The 27656-nt window shown below is 38.2% G+C and overlaps 1 protein-coding gene across 20 annotated transcripts; it reads left to right on the top strand.

The window, feature by feature from the left end:
- Positions 1–5900: 5900 nt before the first annotated feature.
- LOC106179020 (uncharacterized) lies at positions 5901–25167 on the top strand. Of its 20 annotated transcripts, none has more exons than XM_087019361.1 (34): positions 5903–6422; positions 9593–9656; positions 9865–10034; positions 10272–10556; positions 10894–11009; positions 11495–11595; positions 12188–12226; positions 12499–12627; positions 13128–13250; positions 13480–13602; positions 13816–13944; positions 14319–14441; positions 14672–14800; positions 15161–15283; positions 15861–15989; positions 16347–16469; positions 16700–16828; positions 17191–17319; positions 17614–17736; positions 17968–18090; positions 18442–18570; positions 19103–19225; positions 19421–19543; positions 19796–19918; positions 20156–20284; positions 20601–20723; positions 20923–21069; positions 21323–21445; positions 21748–21870; positions 22098–22220; positions 22548–22676; positions 23135–23260; positions 23630–23752; positions 24706–25167. In XM_087019361.1, exons 2-34 carry the CDS (start codon positions 9593–9595, stop codon positions 24885–24887), a joined length of 4236 nt encoding a protein of 1411 aa, XP_086875487.1. In that variant the 5' UTR covers positions 5903–6422; the 3' UTR covers positions 24888–25167. The 20 variants fall into 20 exon arrangements, with proteins under 20 accessions (XP_086875493.1, XP_086875492.1, XP_086875498.1 ...); XM_087019363.1 differs by having other exon boundaries at positions 5904–6422; positions 17191–17313; XM_087019364.1 differs by having other exon boundaries at positions 5905–6422; positions 20947–21069.
- The last annotated feature ends 2489 nt before the right edge of the window (positions 25168–27656 follow it).

Raw genomic sequence — 27656 nt, 5'->3', positions numbered from 1 at the left:
GTGACTCTGTCTGCTTAGAACTACCTAAGAGTGAACGGTTTGTGAACCAATATTCATATATACCGTATATCATAATGGGATATACTGGTAACCCAAACATCGACTGTCTGCTCAATTTGAATCTGAGGCATTGAACTAAAGACCGATTTTGTATCTACATTTTTGTCAATTTATAATTAAAGTATAGGCCCTTCAGTGAATTTATTTCAAAATTTAAAAAAAACAAAACAAAACTTTATAGCAGTTAGCGCAAGGCCGGGAAAAAAACTTTACAAAAATTCTCGTCGCTGTGAAAGTTTTAGCCACAACAGGTATTACAAGTGTATACACCACCGTCCAATACATAACTGATTCTCATAAAATGCTTGAAGGGGGAAGGAAGGGGAATGAGAGTTGAGAGGGGCGAGACGTTGAAGGTCAACAATACAAGCAGGCTAACTTCACAGCAATTATCTCCTGCAGGTGGCGCGGCATGCCTTCACCAAAAACAAGATTTTTGGTTTGTGGGGATGCATACTGTAAATACGAATTAAATGATATAAAATATGGATATCTTTACCGGTATTTTGTATTTTCTGTACCATGATTCACGTTAGATATGACTACTAAAGTAGAAAAAACACTTTAAACTGGTTTGCAGTTGTAAGGTGATCATTTGTAAACAAAAACAAACGGAACTGGAGGTGGGAAACCTTTTTGATCCCTAGTGTTCATGTAGTTTGATCCGTGTAGCCGAAAATTTTACTCCCTCTTACGCAAATCATCGTCACACTTATCTATAGAAAAGGCAGCAAAAGAAAGGGATTGTGCCAGCTTAAATATACCACACAGGCTCGTAGCCGGGGGGGGAGGTTAATGTTCATCCTGGGTAAAATTTTATCTAGGTACACAAAAGTTTCATTGTAAAAAGTCCGTTTTTTTTGGGAAAAAGAACAACCCTTTTGAATATGCTGGCTGCGGGCCTGCCACATGGGGGACAGGGAATTGGAAACGTGGGGTGCCGAAGTTAAAGGAGAAGGGGCTCTCCCCCTCCCCCCCCCATCTGTTTGTTACGTATCATAACGATAATGTTGCGAACACAGAAAGATAAAACCCATGATACAATAATAATAATAATAATAATAATTATTATTATAATAACAAAAATAATAATAATAATAATAATAATAATAATAATAATAATAAGTTAATTAAAAACAGTCAATTTACGTTCAGGTCTGTGCACCAGGTACAATAATAAACCATGTCATCTGGAATTGTCAATTTTTGCAGAAAACTACCAGCTGTGTAGATAAAACTGGAACAACATTACTTTTTAGAATTTCACCTTTTTCTTAAAAATGTCAATAAAAGTCCAGTGAATACATTTAACATCATTTTTTCAACGTCAATCTTAAAATTAATCATAATATTGTTAAATTATAAGAGTTAACATCCATTGAAACAGTTGATCGCATACGCAGTGGAAGGTCATTCCAGATGCTAGGGGCTGCAATGGTGACCGTTTTTCACAATTCTAAATAATAACTGTTGTTTGCATACTCACGTGACAGTTGGCAGAGCAGAAATTAAATGTTTTTTGAATGAAGATATACGTTTTACCCTCCCAACTCCACCTTACACCCCATCCCGTTATAAATGTACCCACACCCCTTTATACCCACACCCTTTTATACCCACACCCCTTTATACCCACACCCCTTTATACCCACACCCCTTTATAACCACACCCCTTTATACCCACACCCACTACCGTTCAGCTTTTTGCGGCTGCATGATGTATATTTCAACGTTTGATAAAAAGGCATTGTTTACACATGTTCCAATAGTCTTATTCAAGATTTTGTTTGAGTACATGTATATACTATTTTGGTGCACGTACACTGTACACTCTACGAATACCATAGGCATGTACGGGTAAGATATGGTATGCGGAATACATATCACAATTTAAAATAAATCCAAAAATTTGTTTACAAAAAATAATATTACAGGTGTGGCGAGCTTTTGGTCAAGAGTATATTCCTCTATACACCACACACTCTAATACAATCACCGGTACACACAGTACAGAAAGGTCAACCCGGAAACTTGGCGACGTCACATATCTAGTATGGAGACTGAAAGATGACCACTGACATTTAAATTGGAGTACAGATAAGATCGGGTTTGTGTTTTTCTTATCGAGCCATCTGGCTGAGATTTCGTTCAGAAAAAAGACAAAAATAAAACTTCAATGAACAGCTGAGAAAGTAAACACATCTTTGTTGTAACAGCACCTTAGTATTTCTGTACCGACACGGAAAGAGTGAAATTTCACGGCTAGGTGACAGTGTCGGATATCGTGGCCATTTAACCCGTTATTCAGTATTGGCGTGCTGCCTGTCACAGTGCAGGGTGAGAAGAGATGCAATTGTTCAAAACGCATCATCGTGCAACCACAGGTGTCCATGAACGCGAAGGTGAACAAAAGCTACAAATGACGGGACATATAATCTGCCGAAAGCAACGCAAGCTTTGGCAACTGGTACATATAATTACATATGATTACACACTACCTTTGCCTTGTAGTAAATAAATATGTCATGTTGCTGTTGGAAAAAGGGAGTGGGTGGAGTGGAGCTAGTTTAGACTCACCTCTTTTTTTTTCCAAGTTAATAAAATATGTAAAGTTTATCCAAAAAAAGGGACGATTTTCAATAGAAAATGCCTTAAAAGATAAAGCGAGTAAATGCACTCTACTGGATATAATTTATTAGTGCGTGTTCCTATGCCATAAACGTGTTTGGTGCGTATTTATTTATTTATTTTATTTTTATTTATTTATTTATTTTTTTTGTGTGTATTATTAGAGTTGCTACCAGTATGTGTAGAGATTAAAAGCCATTGATCCCAAAATGGTGAATAAAAATAAATAAAAATATGAGCTTAAGATCCAGGACCGTAATGAAAGGCTTTAAGCTGCACCTCCTTCAATTCATGTCAACTTGACCTACTTATTTCCCCTCCATTCCGTAAGGTGCAGAAATTGTAAGCAGATTATATCTGTGGAAACATCTTTTTTAGAGAATCAAATGTCATTAAACTCTATGGAAATCCTTAACGTTATCCTATTCGAAACTTTTAGGTCGGTTTTAGCGACAATAATTGGACAAAAGTACTCGCTTAATATACATCAGTTATTGTACTCGTACAAAATAACATTAAAAAAATAATAAAAAGTGAACGGAACCATTAAAATTTAATATTTATAAAATAAAGAATATAGTTCTAATAAAACCATTTTTTTTTTTTATCTATGAAGATTTTTTTGTAAAATAAGATTTATGCCCGTATTTTGCATACACGACTGGCGGTCCACCATTCCACGCCATAATCGGTTTAGGTCGATGGCGTTGAACGCCACAGGACCCATTTTGGGCACTTTTTTTATCGTGCTCAATAGAGAATTGCTGATTAAAAGTAAAACTTGGCGTACATAAAGAAAGCATTTTACGCCTATGTGCTGCACACAAGCAGTCAGTTGGTGTACTTGACGCCATTCGCACATTTTTTGTGATAGCTGTTACAGATCGTAAAACAAGTCCATGAAAAATTCACCAAACACCTTTACTTCGCTACCAATTTCATGTTAAAAGATAAAAGTCGCAATTTAAAAAAAACGATGAATTGCTTTTTTGTCGCATTAAAGAGTCCCTTATTGATCGCATTTATGAATATTTTTTGTGTCAAACACCCTGGGTTGATTATAAGAACTGATTTCAATCGTTAAAACTAACACATTTTTTTAGACACGTAAAATTCAAATTTTTACTCGTTTCGGTAATCGTTAGTCATTATAAAGGCGATAAACGCACTTGCAAAGAAGCGCCAATGACTACAACTTAAACTTGTATACTCAGTATAAGAAATTATAAGCGGCTCCAGTGCTCACTGATCGTAATTTACCATCTACAAATTAATTTTTTCTAGTTAAACTTTACAGTTTGGATATATATTTAGTGACAATCTCGTATTTTAACTCACCGCGGTAATTAGAAGTGACTGTAGACTATGAAAAACAATCATAAGTTGCGAAAGGTATTGCAAGACAATACATTCATTTTGCGGTGAAGCGGCAAAATTGACACCGAAAGTCGAATACATGGCTCGTTAGATAACTCTTTAAACATTTTTCATGCGACCCTAGCACACGTGGTGTGCTGGTTTGTTATCCTATATGAGCGTCAGAGAAAAAACTTTTTTTGCAGCTACATATACCTGTAGACATACATGTACACCTGTGAAAGTTGGCAAACAACTTGATTGACAGCGTAGATGAGCTTAGATAAGAAACAACAGCCAAAGATATTCTCAGACCATAAGGATGACCAACTACTAATTAACTTCGGTGGACGCAGGTTAATAATTGGCTTTTGTGTCAGGGGGCTGCCACTGCGTGAAAAAGGCCATTATTATTATTATAAATAGCATAGGGTATGGCATGAGATAACAATCGGTCAATGTTATTGATGAGCCAGCAATGGGGTGCAGTGCTGACGACCAGTACCGGTACATGTGTCCTATTGAAGGGGGGGGGGGGTGTTCGATTTACTTGAATCGTGTACATTTTATCATGAAAATTCATTCAGGGGGTGGGGTGGGTGGGGAGGGGTTGGACCGAACCCCTGAAGCCCTTCCACATTATCGACCACCGCCCACGCATGTATTGTGTCGTGCCGTGATTATATACTGTAGATATCAATTTTCGAAATGTTACCTATATCGTAAAATTCTATGATAGGGAGAGGTACCCCACCCAGGCCCGTAGCCAGGGGGTTCGGGGGGTTCGAAAGAACCGCCACTTTTGCTGGGAAAAGGTCCACTCTTGGTAAAATTTGATCTAGGTACATAAATTTTTTTATGGGAAGAGGTCCACTTTTTCAGAAAAAGAAATTGCTGGCTACGGGCCTGCCACCCCTAACCTTGTTAGATGTTTTTGAAATGTTGTTTTTTTAATACTACTCATAAATAGGAACATAACACTGGAGTGAAAAGGCAAGGCAGTGACTATATTAATGTCGAAGAGACAGAAAGGGCCTGTGATAAATAGGTTTGGTCTAAACAAGGAAGTAGATGGCCTGTAGATAGAATATCTACTTCCCCGATCGAGACACCTCACATAATGTATTTCAATTAGATGATATAATGTATGTTTTGATTCTACGGGTACGTAGGAGTACATGGAGTGTTTGAAAAAAAAATTGAAGACTGTTTTCAAGAGAGAAAAATATCCTTTCCTGATAATGATGTGTTGTTCTTAATATTACACACAGTTGGGAAACTATATTTCCAAAAAAAATTGATTTTGTCGTAGAAAATGAGGAAACCCGAGGTACTGCTGCTCAGGTGCAGTTGTCTCAAAATATTAAGTTATTCACTTTCCATTTGTCACGCTCTATAATTTGTCACATTCTATAATTTTAGCATTTCACTGGTTAGCCACATACATCGGCAGTAAGCGCCCAAGCGTAATTAAGGCAGTTTTCGATACGAGCAGTGTGTTTTTACTGTTCTAGACTGGGTCGGCTGTTTTTGACACTTCTAAGCACGTAATTACGCTACGGGCTTAGGGCTGGGAGTGGCGCTGGTGGGGGTGGGGGTGGGTGGGTGATGTGGGCGGGGCTCCACGGTCCTCCCCATTTTTTGCGTCCTGATATTTTGGTGGGTGTGCCAATAGCGAGGGGGGGGCGCAGTTAGGAATACCCTCTTTCTTCAAAGCCAGTATATTGAGTTGCCACGCACACAAAGAGAACCGGTGTAACAGGAATGGAAAGTCCTAAAAATGGAATTCCGGGATCACATATGATTACTACAGGTTAGGGTAAGTCGGAGTATTGGGGTTAGTACTAGTATATGGGACGAATGTCACCTGTACAAAGTAATGGAAAGCGGGCTACTGTTCCTAGCGGACTATCATTTCTGTCACACCGGCCTCCTCTGTTCCGGTCGAGATTGGAACAGTATATACCGGCGCTGATGACATGTATACATTTTGATGTGAACAGGATCTGGCGTATAAGGTGTGACAGTAATCTCGCTTTCTCACTCCGATCTTATCACAGTGACAATCGGGACACGTGACACTAGTAACCACTTTATTTACGTCCTTCATTTCGTTGTATCGCCACCATCTGTGACGTACATTCGTTGTCAGTAACCTTTATCCTTGCCTCAACACGCGTATATAAACTGACCTCTCCTGGAGAAAAGCAGTTGCGAGGAGATAGCGGTGAAAAGCGGACCAACATCGAAAGAAACCTGCAAAAAAATTTTTTTTCAAAAATAAGACTAGCTGCGGCGCTTCAAAAGTGCCATTTAAGTAAAAATAAAAGAGTCGACAAGCAGTGGGTGAAGAATAAGGAGCTTGGAAAACAATAAAGGTAACGATGACATTTAAAAAAAATTGCAATTTTTTATCCACATGTGCGAACTAGAGAACTTCCAATATCTTTGGTTGCGATATTATTATTATTGATATTAGTACTAATATTGTTGTTGTTGATCTTAAGATTGTACAAATGGTTCATTTACATTGTACACATGGATTATTCTACAGCAAGGATTTCACAATAATTACGAAAACCGTAGCTTGGTGGTAAAATGCAATTACTAATACTATTATGTGCTGTTTACTATGTATTTATTGTGGGGTTATTAATTTTGTATGAAGAGTTGTCATAGTTTTATTTTACCAGCAAACTTTAGTTATTATGCTTTATATCTTTAATTACTGCAAATGGTTTAACTGCATAATGTCAAACTCTGAGAGATCGGATTTCAACTTAAATTATCATTATAATGATTGTTTGTAATCTGTTCATTTTGGAAAAATAATGCCAATGTCATGATTCAATTGCTTCCATGGCAATTTTTTCGCTTGAACACTTAAACTTTTTCAATTACTGATCGCTTGAATTTCAACTACATAACTTCAAGGAAGGGTGCAAATTGATAAAGAAATAATTCAATACTAGTACCTCACTCACTCCGACATAAAGACATTCATTATATTCAGTGGAAAGGGTAACACAATAACAGAATACACAGAATTATACAAACAACGAATGTTAGACTGAAAAAAATCTATAAAGAGAAAACTCTGGTAAACATAACTTTTTTGCAGAAGCAAATACATAAAGACCAGTTCATCTCAACACCCGTGCTATTGTTCACAAGTCTTTATTAACTAATACAGTTAAAAATTGACAAGCTTCTGCCCTATTTAACAATGAACCGGTAGGAATCATAGACTGTTAAAGATTTGTTACAATGCATTGGGGTTAATGTATACACTACCCAGGTCCTTGATCATCTAACGCTGGTAGGGAGTACATGTATACCCCAGTAGAAAAACAATTGTTGCTACTGGAGATGTAGATCCTAAAAAGAATCATAAATAACTGATACTGGTAAGGACGATACACAGTCTAAAACATTTGTGCAGGAAGTGAAAATGTACCTTATTTGTACCATTTCTTATCAATAATAGCTGTGCCCACTTTTATGTTGGTTGGACTAAAATTTCATTCTGTGATGTAGGCCTGTCTCCATTTATGTTTTATGTTTTCTATATGTGAGACGCTTTTCATTTTAATTTATAAATAAAATATTTTGTCAGAATCCATTTTTACCAAAATTTAAACCTTATAACCTATCGCCTAAAATTTGGACGATCAGAAGCATAGAAAAAGGTCAATTGTGAAAGGCTATAGTAAATGTACCTACAGGTATGTCTGTGTTCATCTCGAGGGCAAGCACGAGAACTGAAATCGCCACCTGTTACTTGGAGCCGCTACCCAGTGATCGCCGAATTCATGACTTAAGTCGCAATTTCATGGTCCGATTGCAAAAAAAAAAAAAAAAAAAAATTGCCGCAGCCAGTTTTTGACACCGAACGGCAAATCCCTCTCCTGCTTCGTTAATGCATGTACCGTACATATAGCGTGTGGCGTAAAAACGACATACATGTAGAAATACATTACTTTGATCTATTGTCTGTTCATAGACTTATAGTATGCGTCAGGGATCTTATCTCCCTAAATAAATATTGATCATGATGGAAAAAGCGGAGAAAACACTTTTTTACGACTTGGTGTATTCTCGCTCGAGAAAATAGAACTCGTATGCAAATAGCTGACAGACATCACACTGGTTCTCGACTAATAATGGGTGGTCATGCACAACTAGTATCGTCTACAATCGGACCATGACATCACGGTTAAGGAAGTTATCCAACGAGATGTGCTTCCAAATACTGAGTAATTTCACTTGTATTTGAATCTGATGAAGAGAAGGTTTTGTAAAAGGCAGTAAAATCACTGTTGAGTGGTTACATACAGGGGCCAGTAAAAAGGTGCGAAACAAAAACGTGCACCGCACGATATTTATAAAGGAGTGTAGAGAACCACGAACCCAGTAATCCCACTGCTATTATTTCGAAACTTTGAGGGGTCTTTCCCCGACATACCGTAAAGTCAAGGAAGGTTTCACGGGAGTGGGGTTACACTTAACGTCAGATCAGGGAATTATATCGGATAATAATTCCCTGGTCAGATTAACGAATGAGGAGCGAAAAGGAGTGGGAGCTGACAAAAAATATCGGAGAAAAAAAAGAGAAACCCAGCGAAACTTTAACTTTTAATTAAGCGGGGATTATATTGTTTGCGTTTTTATAACGACTTTTACCGAGCAGAATATTGTACATGTTCATATAAGAATAAACAAATAACAATGAAAATGGGTATAGTATTTAATAAAATAAATAACATGTCAGTACATTATATATCTAACTACTTCCACACAAACAACACGATCCAATTTTCCCTCAGCATCGAACTTGGATGCCTCATCACCACAAAGCATGGGTCGATTGTCCAGGAAATATCCAGGAAATTGATACAATTACACCAGCATACGGGTGTAAATGACAGTTGATTTCATGTAGGAGTTAATAAGGCAGTTAAAGCTTCACTTACCAAGACGAAAGAACCCACTATATACACAATAATGACCTGTAATTACATGTAGATTTGTACCACCACTATATCCGATGTTCTACTTTGCACGATCTGCAACTGTTGTTCTCGCAAGCTAATATTAAATAGAGACAACGGGGTTTTTAACATTAAAATGTGGTAAACATTGTATACCAGCAAATTAAGCCGGTTGTTTGATTGTGTGCCGTGTCTGCTTTGCAATTAAGCATTTGTTTGACACCCTGGATCTTGTCCTCTGTGTCAGCTAAAATATCTGTTAATATAGATAGAGTCTGTTCAAGTTCGCGCATTGCCAAACATGGATACATTAGATAAACGAGGAGAAGATCTGTGCAGAATTCTTTTACAAAATAACCGAACCCTCTGTTAAACTGAACTAGAATCATAATTAATTGAGCAGTTCAAGAATCCTTTAAGGTGAAACAATATATATATATATACAGGGTATATATAATGTACCAAAATTTAGTAAAATCTTCCGATGCTCCTTTATTCCTTGCACACTTTTAGATTTTTAATAGTAAAACTAACTTATTTTGAATTAACTTTTTCAGATGAAGATGCTGTCTAGCATTCTGCTGAACTTTATATTTGTTGCCATAGCAACAGTGAATGGAGGTACGTCTAAACGGGTTTGATTTGCTGTTGTTTATAATTAAAATAATATCAGGTTTATCTGCGTGTACAATTGTTTTTGTCATCGTTTTGTTACCGTTTCCCTGTAAAATCACCAGCAATTTTAACTTTTCACCACAACTCATTCAATTTCTTCAAACTTTTAACCCGTTTAAATCGTTAAATGTTAAAAAATTTGAAACTTTTGCAGCCTCCATGTCATTTTCGTACTCGCAAGTGCGAACGAAGCGCTCCCTGGCGGCTCCGTGTAGCCAGTGTCCGGAGAATTTGTTCAGTGCTTCTGAGAAGGAAGAGATGCTCAACTACCACAATGAGGCCAGGAGGATGGTACAACCGCAATCCTCCAATATGAAACAGATGGTACGTACGCTGGCACATGGGCAGCTCAGGGGGCCGTTAATAATTAAAATCAAAAACATGTTAAGCAAAAATAAAAAAATGAGAAAAACTCATTTAACATTAAGGGGACATTTTAGGATATTTATGCAGGGCTTTGCAGGGCATACCAGTATATCTTGTTATTAACTACCGGTTCCATGGATCAGATCAGTAATGACCCCAATCAATGATAATTATACTGCTTAATAATACATCTAGATGTGGGACCCAGATCTGGCGGACTGCGACGGCCAAGACTACATAAACCAGTGCATCTACGCCCACGCCCACGCGGACCTGACCCCCTACCAGAACCAAGGGTGCACGTTTGACTTCGCCGGCCAGTACGTGGGGCAGAACCTCTACGTCTCCTGCAGCACCGTCAACAACAAGCCGTCTAACCTCACTGGCTTAGCTCTGCAGTCCTGGTTTAACGAGAACCAGTTTTACAACTACGCCACGGACACATGTGACACCAATAAAGTCTGTGGACACTACACACAGGTGAGGGGGGCGGGTTCAGACTGTCACGTTGCTATCACGTGGTTGAATATGTCATACTTGCAATTAATATTTAATATTAGTATTAATAATGTATCATAAGTACTTCCAAAATTTTGACTTTGTGCTTTGAAATCACATGCACTATTCACTAGCGGAGCAAGGTTATTAGATGTAATCATAATTTGTGAAAGGTATCCCATTTGGCAGAAAGTTGCAGTTGTGGACTTTGAAAAATATTGCTCACATTTTGGTGATAGACTTAATTTAATGCATCAGGACTGGTGATGAATTTGTACAAACTTTAAAACGAATAGCATTTTTAAATGTTTTTACATAGGTGGCATGGGCCAATTCTTTTAGACTGGGTTGTGCGTATTCTGCGTGTCAAGGTGTTTCCCCCTGCGGAGCCCAGTTTCCATATTACTGGATCGTCGTCTGTAATTACTACCCCGGGTAAGTGCACGCGCAGCCGGCCTCCCAACCCCTGCTAATTTTTAGTAGAACGGGGAGGTGAAAAAAAAAACCAACTTTATTTCTAAACAACAAAGGGAAATTCACGTTCATTAATCATTCTGCAACGCCTTACCATCTTTACAGCAAGAGTTTATGTGCGTTCACTTTGCGACGAGAAAGTCACTTTGTATATTTAACATTATACAAGATAAATACAATTGTGTACAATCTGTCTGTCTGTCTGTGTGACATCATGTCCTGTCTGTGTCATAACGCCATGTCTGTGTGACATCACGCTCTGTCTGTGTCATCATGTCCTGTCCTTGTGACATTACGTCCAGTCTTTGTGACATCAACTCCCCTCTGAGTCATCACTTCATTCTATTTGTGTGTAAACATGACCTCATATGTTTGTGTACTATTTGCACTATCATATGTTATCATACCTAAATATTATTATTATTATTCTATTTTCATTATTTCAGTGGCAATTATCAGGGACAGAGCCCCTATAATTCTGGCACACCCTGTAGCAATTGTCCAAGCAATCAGTATCTAGCTAACCCCTGCAATAATGGACTATGTGGTAAGTGCTCTAGCTACTGGTATACATGTAATATACACAGGTACAGGTGAACAGGTGCAAGTACTGAAGAACACAAAACACTAAAATTTAGTTTATTTAAACTATTTATTATCCCTCTACATGTACCTGTACCCGTTCCAGCATACATCATACCCCAAAAAATCATCAAAGTCTATTTATAACTTTCTGAGTTAGGTGCTTAAAAAATAAAAAAGACAGACGTGAAAACATAACTTTCTTAGCGAAGATACTCATAGTATATTGCACCCTATGAATCACAGTAGTAGTAGTACAGGTGTACATTTTTGTAATGTGACGGAGAGTCCCCAATGATAGAGAGTCCGCTTCCCATTTGTTTGTACAGGTCAGCCCCTCCCTAGATTTTGACCCCCTTGTGCTAACCCTAACCATTATAACTAAATGGAGAGAGGAATTTCAGTTACACGGACTCGCAGTTTCGCTACAACGGTAATGTCATTCTTAACGCGCCACGTACTACCGTACTGGGTTATATACTGAAGATGGGCGGCGCCCTGACTCCATATTTAAAAAAATGTCAATTTAGAAATAATTCATAATCTCTCCATTCCAGTCACTGAGACAGAATGTGAGATCTCCGGAGGCTGCGGAGGTAAGTAACCATGGAAACTTTTGTTGAAAATGGATTTTCTTTCCCTTTTCTAAAAATTACAATTCTGTTTTAAGGCTTGTAAATGGTTTTCATAGTCAATTGAATGGGAATAATTTATGGTTTGCCGTAGATGTGTACAGAAAAACTGCATAATCTTTAAAAAAATAAATGAAAAAATAGTCTTCTGGTTGTAAAATCAAGGTCATATATTTGCAAGTCTTCATATCAATGACATGACTACAATTATCATTATCTACCTTAACTATATATAGGTGGCGCTACAGACGAATGTGCCGCCGGCACGCACAACTGTGATGCAAACGCAGACTGCACTGACACTGCCGACGGTTTTACCTGTGCATGCAGAGCTGGTTATACTGGGGACGGTCAGACGTGTACAGGTAAGAACGTGCACAGGTAAGAAGTGGTGCAGGTAAAAATCTTGTGCAGGTAAGAATTTGTACAGGTACCGGTAAGAACTGTTGCAGGTACAGTATAAGAGATTGCACAGATAAGAACTTATAAAGGTAAGAACTTGTGCAGATAACGACGTGTCAGGCACTAAGAACATGTGCAGGTAAAAACTTGTGCAGGAGAGAACTTGTGCAGGTAAGAAATTGGTGCAGGTAGGAACTTCTACAGGTCAGAATATTTGCAGGTTAGAACTTGTGCAGGTTTAGATTTATTGCGGGGAAGAGATTGTTGCAGGGAAGAACGTGTACAGGTAAGAAGTTCTTCAGGTAAGAACTTGTTTTTTTCCGTCTGTTGCTGAATTCCGTAAATAAAGCACAAAAGTGAACTGCTTTTTTCACAATAACTTATCTATTTCACTTTGATAATTCTTTGTTTTTTATGAATTGTTATTACACCATAACCGTCCATATATTTTGCATACTTCCAGATATCAATGAATGCACTGAAAATACCGACAACTGCCATGCAAATGCTCAATGTACCAACACTAACGGCGGCTTTTCTTGCGCATGCTCATCCGGGTATTCCGGAGATGGAGTCACGTGCACAGGTATTTTAGACAAAAATGAATTAAATGAATCAACTACACTTAGTGATTTTAGTTGGGTTAAGCATTCCAAAAAATGTGGTTTAAAATTTACTTTCAGAAATACTTTGAAAAAACAAAAAAACTATTTAGATAATATGATTCTTCTCTCTGTCTTACCTTGGTAAAGTCCAATGAGCCTTAATAAATGGACAAAGCATGGCATTCCCTCACACATTCTGCAATCTTCCAGATATCAATGAATGCACTGAAAATACCGACAACTGCCATGCAAATGCTCAATGTACCAACACTGACGGCGGCTTTTCTTGCGCATGCTCATCCGGATATTCGGGAAATGGGATCACGTGTACAGGTAAATATAACCACGGTGGGAGTTGTATTATACAGGTAGATAAGAGGTTTTACTTAAAAAAACACAAAAGTGTAACAAATTTATCCTGCCAACGTTCACTACACGTTCATATACAATGTACCAGTACAACAAGAATTTCGTTTTTACTTTAAGATTTTATTGCCTCATTTTTCTGCCTTGATATTACACTCCAGCCATTCTGCATTTTTTCAGATATCGATGAATGCGCTGCAAGTGGACCCAGCCCCTGTGTCGCCAACGCTGACTGCACTAACACAGTTGGAAGCTTTACCTGTGCTTGCAGCGCTGGCTATACTGGGGATGGCTCTAGCTCGTGTACAGGTGAGTTTGTAGTCCCGGGGGATAGTTTCTTTGACCGTGGTATCTCAGTGAGAAATGCAGAAGGCAGAAAGTTCTAAGCACCTGTTGGTTATTGCTGGTTACAGTTTTGAACGCTCTTACAAAAGAAAAGGAACGTAAGAAATAAGAAATAGGGTTATCCGTACACCCCGTATATAACACGTAACAATATATGTATTCATGTGTCTGGTACTCCATTTTGAATAATTAACACATACACTGTATCCTTTTTTGATTATCCATTTCACACAATTACATGATCCTTTGTTGCACCAATTTACTGATTATACATTAACCTCACAGTGGAATGGAAACCTCAGCTAAGACACTGATACATGTATGACACCTTTTTTCAGACATCGATGAATGCGCTGCAAACACCGATAACTGCCATGCAAACGCCCAGTGTACAAACGCTGTTGGCAGCTTTACGTGCGCTTGTACATCCGGGTATTCGGGAGATGGGGTCACTTGCACAGGTAAATATTAACATGGATACTGTTAAGTAAGAGAGCTTCACTGCACACGTTTTTTAAATGTAATAACTTACTTTTTGCTGTTCCTAAAATAAGAACAAAGATGATACAAATCTATCGTGCCAACGTACAGCACATGTGCAATGAGCTATTTTAGCTTTTAGATTTAATTGTTTCATTTTCCTGACTTGATATTAAACCATAACCGTCCAGTCATTCTGTATTATTTTCAGACATCGATGAATGCGCTGCAAGTGGACCCAGCCCCTGCGCCGCCAACGCTGACTGCACTAACACTGTGGGAAGCTTTACCTGTGCCTGCAGCGCTGGCTATAGTGGGGATGGCTCTAACTCGTGCACAGGTGAGTTTGTAAGTCAGGTGATGTTTTCCTAGACCCTCGTATTTCAGGGAGCAGTGCAGAAGGCAGGAAATTCTGAGCACCTGTTGGTTATTGTCGCTTTCAGTTTTGACCGATTTTATAAAAGAACAATAATTTTTAAAAAATGAAAGATAAGGTTACCCATACGCCCCTTATGTAACAAGTTACACATACACTGTATCCTTGTTGATTATTCATTTCATAAAAGTACATGATCCTTTGCTTTGTTGCACCAAATTAACATTAACATATTAAATTAAATAAATTAAAATAAACATTAACCTCACAGTGGAATGGAAACCTCAGCTAAGACACTGATACATGTATAACACCATTTTTCAGACATTGATGAATGCGCAGCAAACACCGACAACTGTGACGAAAACGCCCAGTGTACAAACACTGTCGGCAGCTTTACGTGTGCTTGTACATCCGGGTATTCGGGAGATGGGGTCACTTGCACAGGTAAATATTAACGTGGATACTGTTAAAGTGATAATAACTCTTCGTTTTGGCCAAAAAATGAATTTTCCTGGAGTAAACAACAATTTTCCCATACTGACCAATGGTAAATGAATCCATTTTTACATTCAAAGTTAGTCCCTGGTTTTTTTCTAAAAAGTTTGGTTTTTTGTTAAAATCTCTTAAGAGATTTTAACAGAGTATAGCCATCAATGGAGGTCACGTGGTCTAAAGACAAGCTCAGATATCAGAATAATAGCTATAACAGCCGTTTTTGTGGGAAAACAGGATATATTATATTTTCATGAGTCATTCACAATGTTTTTATTGTGAAATACAGATTTCATACGAAGAGTTATTATCCCTTTAAGTAAAAGAGCTTCACTGCACACGTTTTTTAAATGTAATAACTTACTTTTTGCTATTCTATAATAAGAACAAAGATGATACAAATCTATCGTGTCAACGTATAGGGAACAGCACGTGTGCAATGAGCTATTTTAGCTTTTAGATTTAATTGTTTCATTTTTCTGACTTGATATTAAACCATAACCGTCCAGCCATTCTGTATTTTTTTCAGACATCGATGAATGCGCTGCAAGTGGGCCTAGCCCCTGTGCCGCCAACGCTGACTGCACTAACACTGTGGGAAGCTTTACCTGTTCCTGCAGCGCTGGCTATACTGGGGATGGCTCTAACTCGTGTACAGGTGAGTTTGTAGGTCAGGTGATGGTTCCTTAGTCCCGCGTATCTCGGCGAGTTCTGAGCAACTGTTGGTTATTGTCGGTGACAGTATTGGCAGCTGTTACAAAAGAGAAAAGGTTTTTAAAATAATTTAAAATTAACCACATTTAACAATTTACGATACATCCATGTGTCTGGACTTCCATTTTGAATAATTTAAACGTGTCTCTGTTTATTATCCATTTAATACACCTAAGATCCGTTTATTAGATCTTAGAATACACTAACAAGGTCCAATGTTATGTTGCACCAAATCACTGATATACGGTCACGTCGGAATGCAAACCTCAGCTTTGACGTTGATATGACGCCCTTTTTTCAGACATCGATGAATGCGCCGCAAACACCGATAACTGCAATGCAAACGCTCAGTGTACAAACACTGGCGGCAGCTTTACTTGTACGTGTACATCCGGGTATTCGGGAGATGGGGTCACTTGCACAGGTAAATATTAACATGGATACTGTTAAGTAAAAGAGCTTCACTGCACACGTTTTTTAAATGCAATAAGTTACTTTTTGCTATTCCTAAAATAAGAACAAAGATGATAGAAATCTATCGTGCCAACGTACAGCACATGTGCAATAAGCTATTTTAGCTTTAAGATTTAATAGTTTCCTTTTTCTGACTTGGAATTAAACCATAACCGTCCAGCCATTCTGCATTATTTTCAGACATCGATGAATGCGCTGCAAGTGGACCCAGCCCCTGTGCCGCCAACGCTGATTGCACTAACACTGTGGGAAGCTTTACCTGTTCCTGCAGCTCTGGCTATACTGGGGATGGCTCTAACTCGTGCACAGGTGAGTTAGTAGGTCAGGTGATGGTTCCTTAGACCCGCGTGGCTCAGTGAGTTCTGATTAACTGTTGGTTATTGTCGGTGACCGTATTGACAGCTGTTACAAAAGAGAAAAGGTTTTTAAAATAATTAGAAATTAACCATATTTAACAAGTTACGATACATCCATGTGTCTGGACTTCCATTTCGAATAATTTAAACGTGTCTCTGTTTATTATCCATTTAATACACCTAAGATCCGTTTATTAGATCTTAGAATACACTAACAAGGTCCTATGTTATGTTGCACCAAGTTACTGATATACGGTCACGTCTGAATGCAAATCTCAGCTTTGACGTTGATACATGTATAACACCTTTTTTCAGATATCGATGAATGCGCCGCAAACACCGATAACTGCAATGCTAATGCTCAGTGTACAAACACTGTCGGCAGCTTTACTTGCGCGTGTACATCCGGGTATTCAGGAGATGGGGTAACGTGCACAGGTAATGGTATATTTTGTCTTTCTTCTGTGAGTGCATAACGATAAAATATTATATCTGCTGGGTCATCTTCCTCTTGTTTCTCTTGACTTAATGTGTCAATAATACAAACATGCTGTAATTTTATTTTACAATCATGGATCTACATGTTCAGAAAGCAGCACTATGTTTTTATCGCTCTCACTCCATTTTTTTCAGCTTGTGTAAATATTAAATTTTGTAACTGTAGAATTATGAAGGTATACTTATCTTTTTCATTATTTTTCATGTACTTAATTATTTCCGTTGGTATGTTTTAAACAGATATCGATGAATGTACTGAAAACTCTGACAACTGTGCTGACGACGCTACCTGCACTAATACAGTAGGAGGTTTCACTTGTGCCTGCAATGCAGGGTTTTCCGGAGATGGAACATCTTGTACAGGTGAGTGTAATAATATACATGTATTTTGGCACTATTAAGTTGAATGGCCTTCTTTTTTGTAAAAAAAAACATTACTAAAAATGTGACAGGTTTTTTGTATGATACAAACATCTAATTTCTGTTTAACTTAGCTGAATTCACTGTAGCATTTCATCTTTTGGTCGATAAATATCAAATTCGTACAGATATTTCACTGATTTTGCTTTCTACCCTGTTCATTCGGGTCTCCAGATATAGACGAGTGCTCAGCGGGGACAGATAATTGCCATGACGACGCTGACTGCACCAACACTGCTGGCAGCTTCACGTGCACCTGCAGACCTGGTTTTATTGGGGACGGGGTCACGTGTACAGGTATATGATTATATAGGTTTTACTTTATAATATCTATCGCAGCCCTCATTTTCTTAATGAAGTTTGACTTTCAGAAGACAAAATATTGGCTGGTAAAATCAGTGAACATTCCAGAGTTATTGACAAAGGAAACTTTATTGGTCATTTCAAATATATGACTAATGAAACTGTACTACATAAGTGGCTTCCATGCAGGTCATAAAAAATTGTTGTGCACTTTAAAACTACCGCAACAGATATATTAGGTGACTCTGTAATCTTCATGTACAACACCGTAGCTTTTCAGGTGTCATTATCACATAAAATATAAGATATTTAAACATCTACGAGGCATCTTTATCGTAATTTCAGCCGATGTGGATGAATGTGCCGCTGGTACCCACACCTGCGTTACCAACGCTGACTGCACAAATACCCTGGGAAGCTTTACCTGTGCCTGCAGTGCTGGCTTTACTGGGGATGGCTATACGTCGTGCACAGGTGTGTTTTCTAACAGTAGTCCAGGGATGGTTTCTCAGGGAGCATTTGCAATGAATCTCCATTGTACCGGTACCATGCTTGCTATAGTGCGCACTTACTCCTTGAGAACTCTTGCTGAATGCTGAATGCAATCAGATAAAACGATTAAAACGTCTCCTCCTGGTGTTAAGTAGAATACAAAAAAGCTGGTGATTTTACGATTGTGTTGGAAACAAGAGGTGTGCTTATTTGTTTAACTGGTCACAAGAGTGCACAATGTGGAACAAAAGCTTCAATGTGAACGCATTCTTGCACCTTGGTGTCCCGAGTAGCGGGCCAGAAACTTCTGAGTAATGCCCCTTTTCATTATTGGCTGCTGTTACAAAGGAGCAAAAGCGAATGAATAATTAATTAAAATTGACATTTTATGTATATATTTTATTTATATATATGTCTAAACATTCATTTTTATCTATTGCACAAAATTACTGATTTTTAGGTTACGTTGGATACAAACTTCAGTTGTGACGTTGAAATGACACTTTTATTTCAGACATCGATGAATGCGCCGCAAACACCGATAACTGCAATGCAAACGCCCAGTGTACAAACACTGTCGGGAGTTTTACATGCGCTTGTACATCCGGGTATACGGGAGATGGGGTCACATGCACAGGTAATTATATGTACATGTATCAACACGGATGCACTTTTAGTAAAAAGGTTTTCTGTTCACTGTACATACATGTACCGGTAGTTTACAATTTACCAATGCTATTATTTACTTTTTTAGGAATCATTAAAGAAAGGACGAAAATGATACGATTGTATCTCTTATTTTGAGTGTGAATTAACATTTTCATTGTTTCAGATGTCAATGAATGCACTGAAAATACCGACAACTGCCATGCAAATGCTCAATGTACAAACACTGTTGGTGGCTTTACTTGCGCATGCTCATCCGGGTATTCTGGGGATGGGGTCACGTGCACAGGTAAGTGTCATTATAGAGAAAATTATATTGAAGATATCAAATACTTTAAATGATTTGGTTAAGAAAATCCTTCCGTTAAATCTGGCTATAAATTTACTTTACAAATATTTGTTATTTCAAAAACCACAAAAGTGTATAGATACAATCATGTTTCTGTTCTTCTTTACTGGTTCATGTACCTTGGCAAAGTTCAATGATCCTTATGTAATGGACAGTGCTAAACGTTTCACCACACGTTCTGTATACTTTCAGACATCGATGAATGCACAGAAAATACCGACAACTGCCATACAAATGCTCAATGTACAAACACTGACGGCGGCTTTTCTTGCGCCTGCACATCCGGGTATTCTGGAGATGGGGTCACTTGCACAGGTAAATTTTAACACGATGAAAATTGAAAATACATGTAGGTCAGATGTTTTATTACATGGCCGCTCGCTAGCTATATTATAAAAAAACATTCAAGTGTGACAAATTTATTATGTCAACGCCTTACATGTGTACAGTACAACCTATGTCTGTTTTAAAATTAAAATTTTAATGTTTCAATTTTCTGACTTGAGAACATACCAGTGCCACAAGCGTCCAACCATTCTGTATTATTTTCAGACATCGATGAATGCGCTGCAAGTGGACCCAGCCCCTGTGCCGCCAACGCTGACTGCACTAACTCTGTGGGAAGCTTTACCTGTTCCTGCAGCGCTGGCTATACTGGGGATGGCTCTAGCTCATGTACTGGTGAGTTTATAGTCCCGAGGATGGTTACTTTTACCGTGATATCTCAACAAGCAGAGCAGCAGGCTTAGATTAGTTCTGAGCAACTGTTGATTATTGTTAGTGACATTATTGAAGGCTATAACAAAAGAGCAAAAGTTAAAAAAATAAAATTTATCCATATATGACGATTTAGGATACTGGTGTATCCTTTTCTCTGGACCACCATTTTGAATAATTGACAAACATCCTTGGCAATTATTCATTTCATACACGTATATCCCCCTTTGAATGCAAACCGCCACCATGACGTTGATACATTTATGACACCTTTTTTCAGACATCGATGAATGCGCAGCAAACACCGATAACTGTGACGATAACGCCCAGTGTACAAACACTGTTGGTAGCTTTACGTGCGCTTGTACATCCGGATATACTGGGGATGGAGTCACGTGTACAGGTAAATATCAAAATGGATAGATTATTTAAAAGACTTTCACAAGGCACAAATATTTACATTTTTCAATGTTTTTATTTACTTTTTTAGTTCGATCATAAGACAAGCTTGCACAGAAATGTTCCATTTTTATAATAACACCTCTCTTATTTCGATATAAAATTAATATTATTTTTTCTAAATGGACATAATGCAAAAACAGTCCAGTTATTCTGCATACTTTCAGATGTCAATGAATGCACTGAAAATACCGACAAATGCCATGCAAATGCTCAGTGTACAAACACTGACGGCGGTTTTTCTTGCGCATGCTCATCCGGGTATTCTGGTGACGGGGTCACGTGCACAGGTAAAATTTAACACGGAAAGAAATGCAGCATAGATATACACTAGCTGCATTTGTTGATGCGATTGTCTAATAATTTTTCACAAATATTGAAGTGTTTTAAACCAAAACTAAATACCAACATGTACAGTACTCTGACCTACATGTAGCCATCCAAAACATACAAAATGTTCCAGTTATAAATTTGTGATGCCAGCTTTCCAGCTTTGCCTTGGGCAATGCATAATTTATCTCCAAACTATCTGTATTTTTACAGATATCAATGAATGCACTGATAATACCGACAACTGTCATGCAAATGCTCAATGTACAAACACTGACGGCGGCTTTTCTTGCACGTGTGCATCCGGGTATTCTGGGGACGGGGTCACATGCACAGGTAATGGTTAATCTTTTTTTTTCTTGTGTTAGTGCAAAACAAAATATTATATCTTGATGGATTATCTTCATTTCGTTTTTTTTTTTTTCGTTTACAGTGCTTGTCAATAATAGAAATGTGCTGTTATGTTTTTTACACAATGTTTTCCACAGTTTTTATCATTCTTACAACATTTCTTACAGCATGTATAAGTACCGGTATTAGCTTTTTGTAGCAACTATGTCGAATTCTCCAGGTATACTCATGTTATTGTTCCATTGTTTTCATTTAATTAATTATTTCCGTTGACATGTTTTAAACAGATATCGATGAATGTACTGAAAACTCTGACAACTGTGCTGACGACGCTACCTGCACTAACACAGTAGGAGGTTTCACTTGTGCCTGCAATGCAGGGTTTTCCGGAGACGGAACATCTTGTACAGGTGAGTGAATTAATATATTTAGGGAATGATTATTCACAAAGGCTACATTTGTTAAACAAACAGACAAACAAACAAACAAAAACATTGCCACAAAACTTGTCAGGTTTTCTCAAAGGCACGATCTTTATCCAGGTTCCGTTTAACAAAAATAACAATAGGATGTGTTTAGGGGTACTTCTGTAATCTGATATTTGTACTGACTTAGCATTCTACGTTCGCATCTCCAGATATAGACGAGTGCTCAGCGGGGACAGATAATTGCCATGACGACGCTGACTGCACGAACACTGCTGGTAGCTTCACGTGCACCTGCAGACCTGGCTTTATTGGGGACGGGGTCACGTGTACAGGTAGGAACAATATAGATATACAGATAGATAGATAGATTTTTTTTACATTGTTTTATCGGTCAGATTCCATTATGAGCCAAATGCATTCATCTAATCCTCCAAACTCTAAACCATCAACGTATAACGTAATACCAGATGGTTATTTACAGTGCGCTAAATAAACATAAACGAGCATCATTGTTTTTATTAGACATAATTTGTTTATTTATTTATTATTGTTATTATTATTATTTTGCTGAAACACAATGTAAAATGGCATATTAGTGGAGTATATTTTTACTTGCGTACATTCTCTTGCACGTACAACATATTCTATCATAACTTCAGCTGACGTGGACGAATGTGCCGATGGTAATCACACCTGTGCCGCCAACGCTGACTGCACTAACACTGTGGGAAGCTTTACCTGTGCCTGCAGCTCTGGCTATACTGGGGATGGCTATACCTCGTGCACAGGTGAGTTTCTTATCTTGGGACCCGTTTCCCAAAAGTACTAGAAGAAATGTGAGAATTTCAAAATAGCGTCATGTTGAGGTTTCTTTTGAAAGGAGTTAATGAAAATCAGAAAATGTTCATCGCGCTTAACGTAAACAATTCCCGCTTTTTGTGCTTAACGATTTACGTTTTTATTTCGTTTTTTATATACAGACACTGTCTGCATATATTGATTGGTCTATCTGTCCGTGCCTTCGCCGTCGCTGTCGACACATGACGTTTGTCCCATAACTGCTCTTTTCTGGGTCTGAATGTCTGAACATTTGTCAGCTTTGCTGCCTTGTTTCTTGTATGGTGTCTGTATATTTGTCAGCTTTGCTGTCTAGTTTTTCAGTATCTTTGCAGTATTTTGTGTGCATTCATCACATCTCGCTGCCACAGACCTGTGTTATCTTAATGTTTTTACTTTTATGTCACAGATATAGATGAATGCGCAGCCAACACCGACAACTGCCATGACGAGAGAGCCACCTGTACGAACACCGACGGCGGGTTTTCATGCGCATGTATAACTGGGTATTCGGGAGACGGGGTCACGTGCACAGGTAATAAATATTTGGAATGAGAAAACAGTGGCATATTGTATTGTAGGGAACTGTGTGTTCTTAAAATGGTCACGCTAAGTTGTTTATTTTTATTTAAAAATTTTAAAGGGACCGATGTTTGAAGTTAAATCGTATGCCTTATTTCTAGAAGGACTTATTTCTTAATTTTTATTTCTTATAGTACTATGTTTATTTGCTACATCTGATGCTCTGCCCAGGCGTGTCACTAACGGTAAACCAACGCAATGGGTTTGGAGAAATTCCAAATCCAGTACCTCATTATCATTCTAGTCTTCAATTTTTTTGTAGAAATTTCTGGAGTACTATGCCTTGATTATAATTAGTGCAACATGATCTATGATTTTCCAGCAATCAACGTGTGCGAAGCCACCCCCGATATTTGTGGTCCAAACGGTGTATGCAGGATCCGACGCGGAAGATACACTTGTCGCTGTCGCAGAGGATATCGGTTCACCAATGGCACCTGTGAAGGTGAGTGTTGTGTGATTGTCCCATTAAGGCTAAAACGAGGCTGGCGACACTGCGTGGCGTAAGACGAAACTAGAAACCCTGCAAGAATCTACGTAAGATAGTGTCAACGCTTTAGTAATAAGGCTGAAACCTTGTGCGCCTGATCCTGTGAGTGATTTATTCCCCGATCTCCCTGATCTCCACTTTGCCAACGCTTTATATACTAATCCCTTACCTGTAATAGGGTTCTGTACCAAGGCGGTGCAGTATATGTACTAATACATGTATACAGAGTATTTACATATTGTGTAGGGATCTCTGTTGAACTTAAGTCGATCCCGACACTCACCTGCTTCTCTGCCAATGTTTCTGATTCAACTCCCCTTCAAATCCAGCAAAATATGACTTGTTTTTATATATTTAACGCTAATTGGGGTACAAAGGTTGATTTTCATTGTAACTGTATATATCCTGCCATCGTACATCTACCAAAGAAAGGGGATAAGTCATCATGCGTGTGAGGTTGCCTGTCTGTTTGTTAGAGGACAAGATACGTCGATAAGTTGGTCGAAGATTTTGACGAAATATTCCAGATTGCAGCTATTTGTGGGGCGGGGGGGGGGGGGGCGGAGATGAGATTACAAATCAGTTGAGTGCAGAATAATTCATTCTGTGCACATTCAGTTGAATCCGTGGTTTGAAATTAAAAAAAAACTTTCATTGCATATGACAATGGCGAAGGTCTGACCTTCTCTAGGCCTATAGTTCTCGCGATTCTCTAACTGTTGGATTGGATTATTTTATCCCAATGTTTGGTTGCCAGGGGATTTCAGTAACGTTACCATAGAGGCAGTTTTTTTATGTGCTCATAGGATTAATAAATTTTGAGATAATGTCTGTTATACAGCGGGTGAGACTATAATTGTACTATCAGTGACGTAAGTGATTTAATTTCTTACCGTTGTTGATTACAGATATCGACGAGTGCGCCCTGGACGTGTGCCGCCCCCGTAACGTCAGCACGTGTACTAATACAGAGGGAGGGTACACTTGCGGCTGCCCAGACGGCTACCGACTCAGGCGACGCCGCTTTTGTGTCCCGAGAAGAGGCCCTGGCGGACGGCCTGGTAGAGGGCCTGGTAGAGGGCGGGATTAAATGACGCCACGTGCAACTGCTTGTTTAAATCAGATCAACAATTAGATTGTGATCGGTCAGAAATTAAATACTTGGTATTATTTTTAAAGCTTGTGACATAATGTTAATTTGTTTTTGGTAGTATTGTGACGTCGAAATCGAGAAATCGGTTATGCGTAGTAATGTCATTCTGGATATTATACATTGAGACCAAAGGTGACTTTAATTTTTATTTTCAAGAACTATTCAGTTATTGTAAATCCTGAAGAAATAAAAAATGACCTTTGCTGGTCAAATGTCATTGCCTTCTTACGTGTACTTCCGCGAAATCTACAACTATTAACTGATACTACACACACTGGACAATAGAAGTGTCACCCCTACTGAACCAATACTTTGGGGGAGATAAATAACTGTAGAATAATATGCTCCTGGTATCATTTTGTTAACATCAAATTTCATAAAAAGACCAACAATACAAATCCATTATACTCATTAGTCACATTATAAGTAGACCAGGCATTATAACTTTGATTACTCTGATTCAGGGGTGACACATCTATTGTCCAGTGTGTGTACATTAGTGTCCCATACTTAAGATTCATCGGTTTACTGTTTGCATTAACTTAACATTATATTGCATGAATGATAAAACAAATGTACAGCGCAAAATGAGAGCGAAGTAAACGTTAATGCCTACAAGGAAGTTATGCCCCGCCTTTGGTCAAAGCAAAATAAAATCAAACTCAGAGAGAGCAGATCTCCGCCAAGGCAGCAAAGTCTCCATCCAATGCCGTTTCACCTCTAAATTTTCGATATTTTTGATTATTGATTATTGATCCGGATCACCACAAAAAACGAATCATCTGTTCCTTGGCCCACTTCTGACAGTTCCTGAAAATTTCATCAAAATCGCCCCATAACTTAGTTTTTGATTATTGATTATTAATTGATTATTTATCCGGATTACACCAAAAACTAATCATATCTTCCTTGGCCCACTTCTGACAGTTCCTGAAAATTTCATCAAAATCGGTCCATAACTTTTTGAGTTATGTTGATAACAGGCAAACAAACAAACAGACAAACAAACAGGGGTGGAATCAACCTTCTTGGCGGGACGACTAGAAAGGCTTTAAAGCAACAGATATTATTTGGGGGGGGGTACTGCGATAATAAAAGTACCCATCAAATTTAGGCCTATTCATATGGCAATTGGCGCCAGCATTTAGCGAGAGTGAAATTAAAGCTGAAAAGAAAATGATGCCCACAACAGGTGTATCATATGACATATAGTCTAACACATAACAAATCGTATATAACAGCACATGAGCCATAACTCAATTATAACATGTAGTATACAACATATAACATATATTATAGTATAAAGCATCCCATATTATGAAGATACATCCCATGTTATCAAGATAGATTTCTTAGTGCCACAGCAAGTAGGACAACTATCACAATCAACAATGCAGCCGGCGTCAATTTTGGCTATATGTGCTTTATTCGTTTTTAGTTGTGTTTTTTGTGCTAGTGCTTTTCTCGTTATGTACATGCATGTCAAATAACGCACTGCCCTCTTGCTCTGTTATATATCGCTCTGGTGACAGTGAATTATTATTATTATTATTATTATTATTATTATTATTATTTTATTCTTTAATCAGAAAGAGGGTTTAAACATTGCGCAATTTTTGATAGTATTGAACTACAGAAGATGACTTATATTACAGTTCAGATAAATCCAATCACTTATTTCACAGCTTCATATCTCACACATATCTTAACGACATACACGATTTAAGTGATAATTGATTAATGATAATCGACTTACATTGCCGGAGCTCTGCGGTCTCTGGGTGTTTTCCTAGTTTCAAGTCATATATAGTTGAGTCGTTACTTGTTCTGTTTTTAAAGATGACTTAAAATGGGAAGAATAATATGATTCTAATTTAAATAGTATGGAGACAAAACTAAGAAGATAGGAACCAGTTGGGCCCAGTTTCATCAACACTGGATATAGCGCTATCTCATGGGCAACACTATCCATTGGATAAACTGGACAGTTAACCTGTGGTTAAAGTAATGTTTCCTTAATGCTTGACACATATTTTTTGTTTCATATGCCGCTGTCCAGTGGTTAAAATGGCTGATAGTGTTATCCGTGGGACAGCGCTATCCAGTGTTGATGAAACTAGGCCCAGGAGATAGAATCATGCATCGAGATAAAAACCACACAGGGTAGATGGTTTTTTAAATTATTATTCTGAAGTAATTATTATACATGCTTGTTTTATATCATGAAATACGTATTTAAAGTTTTAACATACCAGCAAAAATTACATCGAACTATACTCGTTCCAGATCTGTGTCATGTGAACGTGCCCAGTGTGCAGTTTTTCTACCGTGTTACGCATGTCACGGGCGTCCAGACAAACGAACCTGACGTTAACTGATCCTTTCAATTGCCCCTCGCAGCGGAGTTTTTCAAACACTCTCCGTGAGGTGAGGATATTAGCATTCCTTTTTCACGGAGGGAGAGCTACAAATGTTTTGGTGGTCAATTAAGAGAGAGAGAGAGAGAGATGGAAGAGAGAGAGAAAGAGCGAGAGAGATGGAAAAGAGAGAGAGAAAGAGAGAGAGAGAGAGAGAGAGAGAGAGAGATGGAAAAGAGAGAGAGAGAGAGAGATGGAAGAGAGAGAGAGAAAGAGCGAGAGAGGTGGAAGAAAGAGAGAGAGAGAGAGAGAGATGGAAGAGAGAGGGGAGTTAGTGTAAGACATTATT

Source organism: Lingula anatina, chromosome 8 (assembly GCF_051362555.1).
Source record: "Lingula anatina isolate TDL-2025a chromosome 8, LinAna3.0, whole genome shotgun sequence".
NCBI lineage: Eukaryota > Metazoa > Brachiopoda > Lingulata > Lingulida > Lingulidae > Lingula > Lingula anatina.
Note: the sequence above shows the minus strand (reverse complement) of the source record. Positions and strands in the feature narration are given on the sequence as shown.